The sequence below is a fragment of the Physeter macrocephalus genome, chromosome 21, assembly GCF_002837175.3.
Source record: "Physeter macrocephalus isolate SW-GA chromosome 21, ASM283717v5, whole genome shotgun sequence".
Lineage (NCBI taxonomy): Eukaryota > Metazoa > Chordata > Mammalia > Artiodactyla > Physeteridae > Physeter > Physeter macrocephalus.
Genome location: NC_041234.1, coordinates 77,450,533 through 77,460,291, shown reverse-complemented (window position 1 = coordinate 77,460,291; position 9,759 = coordinate 77,450,533). Strand labels below are relative to the sequence as shown.

Sequence of the window (9,759 nt, the reverse complement as noted above, 5' to 3'; positions counted from 1 at the left end):
ATAAATCATATTGAAAGCACACTGGCTTTGTTTGTAAGGATATGTTTTTAAATTTTAATATGCTACTTGAAAGCTGCTATTTCCTGTGCAGTCAGAAGAAAATATTTTCAGTGTGGTATAAATTAGCTTAAATCGAAGAGGCCTCCTTATTAACTAGAAAATCTTGTTATATATATGTATATATATATATATATACATATATATATTTGTATTTTCTGATTACAAAATAGTGTAGCTTGAATCAATAAAAAAAGGAAGGACCGACGAAAGCAAACATAAATATATTAAAAATACTAACAAAATTCTCACTGCTACTTGGGCTTTTCTTCCCCGCCCCTCCGCTTAATTTTGGTGCAGAGACTGGTTGTGGGAAAGGGTAGAAATTAAGAAAGAGAGGACAGGAGCTTCAGAGCCAAGGAAAGGATAAGACATTTCCCCCAAAAGAAGTATAAGTAATGATAGACCCAGGAAAAGATGCTGCCCCTTCCTGTAATTAGAGAAAGGCAAATGCAAACACCAGAGAGCCATGGTCACTTCTGGTTTCTGGTATTGTTACAGAGGAAAAGAGTGACAGGGCCCAGTGTGATGGGGGGAGGTACGGGGCAGGCTGGCGCCTGCCGCACTGCTTGTGGGAGTGGAAATTGGGGGCCAGAGCTCACTGGTGACGTGGTCGTCACGTGACCAAGAGCTGCCTAGAGCAGAAGTACTGATAGTCGCCTCCGTCTGGGTACCAGCCCCCTATCACACTGCAGGCGTGTGAGGGAAGAAGGAAAGTAGCCCCGGACCGTGCAGATCGGTATGAGCGTGGGCTCTGCTTGGAGGGAGATGGGATGGGAGAAGGCCAAGAGCGCCACGGATCCACGTTCGGGCCGATCGGGGCTGTGTCCCCTTCTCTCCTACTTTCTAAATACCGCCGCCCCCCCCATGCCCATTTTAGTAGAGAGAACTGGCGGACTTCGGGCGGCGGGTGAGGGGAGTGAATGGCTGGTACAGAGACTCCGAGGAAAGAAAGGTTCCACAATCAGGGCACTCGTGTCCCGAGTGCTGCTCCGTCCACCAAGCACTCCGTCCCCTCGGTCCCCCGTCTATCTGCAGGTCTGTAGATCTGTTGGCCAGTAGGTCGCCGGGAAAAGTCGCGGCGAGCGAAGGACCAAAGTGCCTTGGGACCGTGCAGGTCGGTGTGAAGGTGGGATGAGCCCTGGCCCCTGGGTTGGGGTGGCGGTGGGGATGGCGCAGAGGGGGTGCTGGGAACGGTGCGGGCCGGGTCCGAGTCGCCCCCTCCCGGACCCTTCTTTCTCCACACCCCCTCCCATTTCAGTGCAGGGAAAGGGGTGTGGCGGCCTTTGCTGGGGAAATGGCGGACGCCAAGGGGGGTGGGGCGGGGAAGCCCGCGTTAGGAAAGTCAGGAGTTGTGAGAAATATTTTAAACTCAAAGGCTGGAAATTCAGAAAAGCGGGTACTGGGACCTGTGTTCTCAGTGCTGATCCATCCACTACACTTTCAGTTCCCCAAAGGCGGCTGTCTTTCCATTTGTCCTTCTGCCAGACTGTCTGTCCGTCAATCACTGTGGAAGGCGCACTGACCACGGAAGACAAGAGAAGGAGCAGGAATTTACCTGACTTTGGTAGGACTGCCTCTGAGTCTTTGGGGGTGGGGGTGTGGTGGAGGAGGAGACTACCTGAGGGATAGCCTCTCCTGTCACCCTCCTGGCCATAACAGCCTAGTCCCACCTCCTGCCCTTCTCTGTGGGCCCTGGAAGAGAAATGGTGGGTCCTGAGGGTAGACAGAGGATGACAGAAAAGAACAAAGAAATAGTTGCCAAATAATCCACCTCTCTCAACCAGAACTCAAACTCCACTCTCTGCCTGGTGAGGCACAAATCCAGGCACAGCCCAAAGCCCTAATATTATTTTCACCCATAGATTCATCACAAGAGAGCCTCAGGAGCCTGGAATAGGCTGAAGACGTCTCCCCTCCACCATCATTCAGGTGGAGCCTTAAGAACACTCTTCATTCAGGTGGAGCCTTAAGAACACTCTTCATTCAGGTGGAGCAAGGCCCTCTCCTGTCCTGCCCCCAGGCTGGCACTGACCTGAGCATGGGCCGGGCTCGGGAGGTGGGTTGGATGGCGGCAGGACTGATGATTGGGGCAGGTGCCTGCTACTGCGTTTACAAACTAACCATAGGAAGAGATGACGGTGAGAAGTTGGAGGAGGAGGAAGAGGAATGGGATGATGAACAGGAGCTTGATGAGGAGGAGCCCGAGATTTGGTTTGATTTCACAACTATGGCTCGGCCCTGGAGTGAGGATGGGGATTGGACTGAACCTGGGGCCCCTGGTGGCACCGAGGACAGGCCTTCAGGTGGGGGCAAGGCAAACCGAACACATCCTGTAAAACAGCGCCCATTCCCTTATGAACGGAAAAATACTTGGAGTGCTCAAAGCTTTAAAAATTTCAGTTGTGTTCTTGGCCTCTCCAAGTGCCCTTTCATTCAGGGAAAAGTGTTGTTAGCTCAGCCCCGGGACACTGGTTTTTCATTTAGCCACGATATCAATAGTCATTTGGCCAGCCTCTCCATTGCTGGAAACACGATCCCTATTCCCGACCCTGCTGTTGAGGCTTTCTGTGCCCCGGATAACTTGAAAGCCAGTGTTGAAAATCAGGGCCAGCTTAAGATGTACATCAACGAAGTGTGTCGGGAGACTGTGTCACTTTGCTGCAACTCATTTCTGCAGCAGGCCGGATTAAATTTGTTAATAATCATGACAGTTATTAATAACATGCTTGCCAAGTCCGTTTCAGACTTGAAGTTTCCTTTGATACCAGAGGGAAGTGAATGTGCTGAGGGGCACGTTGTGAAACCCTTGATGGGTTTGTCTGAAAAGCCAGTCTTGGCGGGGGAGTTGCTGGGAGCCCAAATGTTGCTCTCCTTCCTGTCCCTCTTTATCAGGAACGCAAACAGACAGCTTCTCCCAGCAATCCCGGCCTCTTAAACGGCCCCCTCCAACAGGATGGGACTGATCCACCCCGAACCAAAACCCGATCAGTGAACACACACTTGTGTTCTCAATCAAAGACTCTGCAGTGGGTGCTATTGAAGATCCAGCCTTAGCCAATAGCCATATCTCTGGGTGAAAGTTACACTTGCTAAATCCAGGGCCACTCTCTTGTTGGCCAGGCGGGGGTTCCCACGGAGCTTTGAGTAACCTCTTGGTTTTGCAGTCTGCAGGCAGTGCGCGTTGTAAATTGCTCCCTTGCAGCCTTCTTCCTGTGGTAAAGGGATCATTTCAGCTGTGTGGTGAAAGAACACCATTTTCTAGCCCGACAAGGGATGCCTTGCCTGTGGTGGTCTCCCTGTCTAAGCTGGACCGTCTTGTGGAGACCAGACCCACATGGGAGCTTGTGCCGAAAATGCATCGGTTGCTGCGTAGGTTGAATTCTTTTTCATTTACTCTCTTTTCTTCACGAGCCTATGGATGGTAAACCTATTCAGCAAAAAATGTACACTCCCCTTCTATGAGCTATACTGACTCAGCCTCGTCCACCAAGTCTGCATTTTTATGTATCACCAATAAAGCTGTGCGCTTTAACTGGCAAAAACGAGACATGGTACTTGTCTTTGAGTTTATAGTCTGCGTGAAGAGGAAGCCCAAAATACATGATCAGTGCTAACTAACTGGGGCATTTGCCCCTGAAAAATGTCCGCCTAGCAGTGCCCACAGGAGGCAGGGGAAGAGATGGGCTGCAGGGTTCAGGATAAGCTTCCAGAAGGGGCTGGGGGCGGGGATGGGGCAGGGGAATGGGGTGGAGGGTGGAATTAAGAAGGACTGTTGGGAGGACTATAGGAGACAGCACCTGTGAAGCAGGCAGCACAGTGCCTGATGCAGAGGAATCCTTCCCTCGATGAAGGTGTCTTTCCTCGCCTGCTGGCCTAGAGAGGAAGGTCAGTATCCTTGAGGTTTTGTCTACACATCCTTGGGGGCCACAGGGCAACCCATCCCTGCCCAATTTAGTGCACAGCTATAGCAGTAACAGTTGCTACTTGCCGAGTGAGTGCCTGCTTTGTGTTGTTCTCTCTCCTGAGGAGCAGCTGTGAAATCTACTTCCAGGCTCCCTCCCTTCCTTGGGATGCCAAGCTCAAATTCCTGGCTGAGTGAAAAGGCTTGGCCCTTGCTTCCTCTGGGGAGCCTCCTTGCTGCCCTATCCCTGGTACTTCTGTGGGATCCAGGAAGGGGACAGTGGAGGCCTCTGTGAATCCCCGAAGGGGTGGGAGGGCAGATGCTGAGGGGCGTGGCATGGCCATGGCTGGTCCATCCATCCGGAGACATGTTCATGCCCTCCATCCAAGCCCCTGGCACCCCTTGGAGGAAAGGAAGAACGCAGCCCTGCACACTGAACCACTCCATGAATCTGGGCAACTCATTCCACCACCCCCTCCCAGCAAGCCTCAGCCCCTGCATCACCAAAGCCAGGTTCCCTGCGTGTTTTTGATGTGTTGTGAAATGGTTCTCTTCCTCAAAGCCCTGGCTAACAGAGGGGACAAGAAGCTGCCTTTGGGCAGTGCTGCTTCTGAGCCCGGTGCCCTCTCCTGGTCTCCCTGGGATGTGACTCTGGGCCACTGCTCCCTGGGCATCAGCTGGGTACAAGTGCTCTGCCTTCTGACTGCCCTCCTCCGTATAGAGCATAGTTTTATTTCAAATTTTTAGATTTTTTTCAATTTTTTTCCTCCCTTCTCCTGGAGTTTGGGGGGCAGGTGGGTTGCCACTCTCCTGCTTGTACTCATCCACCCCAGAGTTTGGGCCATGGCTAGTAGTCATGGGTGCCTGCCAGGGACTCTGCCCCTTCCCAGACCCTGGTGCCTTGATTGGCCAGCATGTGACTGTGGTTGCTGCGACATCACACCCCCAGCAATGTTCACCCCGCTGGGGCTTTGTTTGCTGGCTCTGGGGCCCTGTCTTGTTTTCAAAGAGCTGCTAACGTGGTCCCCCCCTTTCTCCCAAGCCAGCCTCAGGTGGGCCGGGCAGTCTGTTTCCCACGCAGGATTGCCCTGCGGGCAGCCCCGCATCCACTTGTCCCAGTGGAGCCTGCTGGCCGATGGTGTCTTCAGCGACACCTTATTGCTCAGCCTCTGTAATCTCAGCCCAAAGGCGGAGCATTTCTCCTTCCTCCTGGCTCGGGGTCCCAAATTAACACGTGCTTCCCTCCTGCTCTGCACTCTGCCGAGTCCCCGTTTTGAGTCCTGCCACAGGCAGTAGGTCCACCGTCTCTGAGGCAGGCATTTGGCGCTTTCAGGCCACAGCTGACTCCTATCGCGGGGGGGGCTCGGAGACCTTCTGCCCATCTCCTGAGCAATTCTGTCACAGGGCAGCCTGCCAGCATTGACGTGTCTCCACGGTGTGGTCTTGGCCCAAGTCAAGAACCCCTTCTCCATTTGCTGGCACTGCCCTCCCGAAAACACTCCCTGCGTGTGGAAGCACAGGGCTCTGGTCTGCCCTTCATCCCTTTGTTGGTTGCTGTGCCAGGGCAGGAGCCCAGCTCCCCGTTCTGCCTACTACAGGGGCGTGGAGGGGGACTTCAGCGGGGGGCGTGGAGGGGGAGCACGGGGGGGCGGGGCGCATGCCTGCCAGTCAGGGCCTGATTAAGACATTCAGAGGCTTTCAGCACTGGAAAGACTAAGGTGCCTCCTCCCATGCTTAATTCAAAAATGAAACAGCAGGGGAACACCAAGCACAAACTAGCCCACCTCTCTTCTGCAACCAAATGAGTTTCTTGCCAGGTTTCCCCATGGCAAACATTAGACAAGGTCATCAAAGCTTGAGCTTGTCACACTCCGTGGGGAGGTGCCTGCCTTGATGGGGCCGCCCTAGCCAAAGCTGTCTCTTCGGTAAATCTGGAACTGCCTCCACAGACTGCCCTCCAGCTCCACAAAGCGCCCTGGATTCCCTTCTTCTTCATCTCATTATCTTGTCTACACTTTGTGCCTGTAGGTACTGATTTCTGCTCTAACTCCCAGGGCCCTCCCAGCCTGCTGCCTCTCCTGGGAATTTTGTTATTTGACCCCCCACTGCACCCCTCTCTGCCATAAGTGCAGGCAAGGTTGCAGACATCCAGCTTCCCAGCTGGTACACCCAGTCTCACACACTGCATCCCCACGGGGGCCCTTAGTGCCACTCTCAGACCAGTTTCAACCACAGTCCCCTCACTTTGAAATGTCACCAGGGACAGGCACAGCCCTCACCAAGTCAGTCTCTACGCTGGGCCACCACAGCACCTTTTGGCTAAGAGTTTGACAGCTGTGTGGAGCACTGGCCCCCACCTCCTCCTACAGGCCACCGGTTGGTCTAAGATGCAATGGGCACTGCAGCACAGTCCCGTGGGGCATCAGCCAGTCCCCTGAAGGCTCATTTTCCCTTATTGCCTCTCTTTTGCGTGTGGCTTAGGACGGCCTTCCCCACTTCCCAATTACAAAAGGAGTCTCCTACATGGTTTCCTAATTCTTTCATACCTTTCCACTTAAAGGGTTGTCTCAGGGATATACTTGGAATTTTCTGACTCTTTTTCCAAATGGATAACCTGTTAACCCAGCACCACTTATCACTCCATTCTCACGGTATAATTGGTGCATTCTGGGACCTTCATGCACCCAGCTGAGCATCCCCTCTGTGGCTTCCTGCTGTGGAATTCCTCTTGGGGCACACCCCTTTCTCCCAGGAACCCCTCACTGACTCTGGGACCCTCTGCTCACTGGGTGGCCTGTGGCAGGTGGGGTGCGTGTGTTGGCAGGGAGGGTGTGTTGGTGCCTGTGGGCAGGCGTCTGCCCCAGGTACCCTCTCAGGACACGCTCTGGCCCACAGGAAACTTAGGAACCCCCCGCCCTGCCTGCTTTAGCACCAAGGGAAATGGGACTGTTTTCTTCCCTCTCCAAAATTGCCTCATTTTTGTGAGAGAAAGCAAGTTGGAGCGCACTGTGTTGTATATATTATTATAAACATTTTATATAATATATTCTGTCATGTATGATTTTAAATTTTCTATTTTATTATAAATTATCTTTTTTTAAATCATCATATAAAATTGTGTAGTGATACACAGTTAAAGGCATAACACTTTTTGCCTCCTTGTGGATATATTGGGTTTGTATGGGAAAAAGTCAGTAAAAGACTCATTTTTATTTTTCTGTCTTTTGTGCCTTTTGAATTTTGTACTTATATATATTTTTTTTCCATCAAAAGTAAGTATTATGGGATATGATTTTTGCTTGTTTGTGTAAAAGCTCTTGATGTAACATTGTTTCTACAGTCAGGCTCCTTTGGAGAACTCTCTTATTATATTTATTATTTTGCCTCTTTTTTCTTTCTGACTTTTTAACTACACAAACATAGTCTACAAATTATGACAGTTTTATCTGTTCTTATTCAATATTTTATAGCTCGTTTCTTTTTCTTATCTCATTGCACTGTCAAGGACCTCCAGAGCAACAGTATTGATGATACAGTGCATGCTTGTCATGTTTCTGATTTTAATGGCTGATGTTTCAGCAGTAAGGTTGATATTTGCTGTAGGTTTTTGAATAATATAATATGTCATCTATCTATATAATAGAATTTATAAAGCAGTAAAAATAGGTGAACTAGATCTCTACAGATCAGTCTAGACAATTCTCAGAAACCTAATGTTGAGTGAAATAAGCAATTTGTAGAAAGATACAATATAATGCCATTTATATAATTTTAAGATTATAAAACAATACTATATATTATTTTGGATACAGAATTAAAAATGGGTACTGAAAGTTGCACATCAGTTTTACCATATCACTTGCTTCTGGGAAGAGATTGAGGAAAATGTGACCCTAACAATTTTGTAGTTTAATTTTGTCTATTAATAAAGTAATTATAAACAAATACAACAAAGTGTTAATGTTTGTTGTTAATTATGAATGATTTATATGTAGATCCTCATTATTTTTCTCTGTATTTTTCTTTTTTTAATTAAAAAGAAACCTGCATTCTGTGTCTAATACAATGAATTAAAAAACCCTCATCTAGACATATCACCAAGAAATTTTAGAATAATAAGGATTAAAAGGAGACCCTAAAATTTCTCGATGGTAGGAATAAAGTCATCTACAAAGCAGACTGGCATCAGACATGTTAGTCATAATACTGAATATGATATGACAATGTATAAATGCCTTCAGATTCTTAGAAAATATGCTTTTCTCTAGTATTCTATTTCTAAATAGACATACCCACATATCAAATAGGTATGTGATGACCATACAGATGTTTTCAGGACTGAAAGTATGCAAATTTTGCCTCTTGTGGACCTTCTCTTAGGAAATTATTTGAACATGGACTCCAAGAAAAGAAGGTAGTAATCAAGTCAAAGGTAAATATGGAATCAAGGAAATGGTGATCACAACTTGGGAAAACAATAAAGGTTAATTTTAAGAGGACAGCTAAACAGCAGGCCCTGGTTTATCAGACCAAAGTGGAGCAAGAAGACAGAAGATTTGGGGTAGTAGGTGAACAAAAGGGGACTTGTTAAAATCGATTGAGAGGTTAGAAGAACTAGAGGTTTGATACAGGCAAATAAGGGAAGAAAAACAATTAGAAGGACCTCTAAGAAAATATTACTGTAATATCCCCCAATGGACCATGCCTCCTTGTTACCATACCATTGTATAATCCCCTCCCACACTGAATCTGGGCCTGGCATGTGATTTGCTTTGGCCAGTTTGAACATTAGAAAACATGACCCATGAAGAGGCTTGAACAGTGCATTTTCAGTGGGCATTACACTCTTCCTGCTCTGAAACCACCATGTGCCAAGCAGACTAGCCTGCTAGAGGATGAGGTCATGTAGAACAGCATGAACTGTTCTGAGGACCCCTAGGAAGAGGTGCCAGATAAAATACAGGACTCCCAGTTAAATTTGAATTTCAGATGAATATAAAACATTTTTCAGTATAAGTATGTCCCAAATATTGCATGGGGCATACTTATACAAAAACAATTATTAATTATTTAACTGGAATTCAAATTTAACTGGGCATCCTGTATTTTTATTTGCTACTTCTGAGGAAAATCAGCCCCCAACTGATTTGCCAGCTGACTCCAGTCACATAAATGACCTCAGGCAAGACTAGCAGAAGAACCAACCAGTGCAAATTCCTGATACGCAAAATAATGAGCAAATAAAATGGCTGTTTTAAGCTACTGAGTTTTGGAGTGCTTTGTTAGGCAGCAATCAACAACAGACTTAAATAAAAACCAAAGTGCAGAGTGTGTACTTGCTTCAAATATGCAGCAAATTAAGATAAAGAGTGAGTTCAGCATTTGAAGGAGTATAAGGAAAAAGAATGTATTTAGTCTTGAATCTAACAACAGTATCTTTTAAGTGACTCAAGTCAAGAGCCTTGACCTCAGATTCCAGAACATTTCTAAGTGACTATAGTGAACCAGATTGAAGCAAAAGCTAATCCTAGGTGCCTGTGGGATCTGGCCATGTCACCTAGGATGGTGCAGGCTTGAATGAGCTCCTAAGTTACTAAGTAAATATTCTCAGGATAAGTTGCATCCATACCCTGATAAAATTGATTTATAACTTACACCTAGTTCTACCATACCAGACGACAGTGCATGAGTGGACCATGGCTACATGGCTCCCAGAACAGTGTGAAGTGACCAAATAGATATAAAGCCAACCCTTCTGCAACCCAAGAAAGACCTGCATTGAACATGTGAAGGCACCT

At 47.9% G+C, this 9,759-nt stretch overlaps 1 protein-coding gene across 3 annotated transcripts; it reads left to right on the top strand.

The window, feature by feature from the left end:
• The first annotated feature begins 692 nt into the window (after positions 1–692).
• Positions 693–3,596, top strand: LOC102988107 (protein ARMCX6). 3 transcript variants are annotated; one of them, XM_007120533.4, is made up of 4 exons: positions 693–796; positions 1,096–1,174; positions 1,546–1,624; positions 1,923–3,596. In XM_007120533.4, the coding sequence occupies exon 4, from the start codon at positions 2,099–2,101 to the stop codon at positions 2,993–2,995; it is 897 nt and encodes a 298-aa protein (XP_007120595.1). In that variant the 5' UTR covers positions 693–796; positions 1,096–1,174; positions 1,546–1,624; positions 1,923–2,098; the 3' UTR covers positions 2,996–3,596. The 3 variants fall into 3 exon arrangements, with proteins under 3 accessions (XP_007120595.1, XP_007120593.1, XP_007120594.1); XM_007120531.4 differs by having other exon boundaries at positions 1,505–1,624; XM_007120532.4 differs by having other exon boundaries at positions 1,096–1,186; positions 1,505–1,624.
• Positions 3,597–9,759: the final 6,163 nt, after the last annotated feature.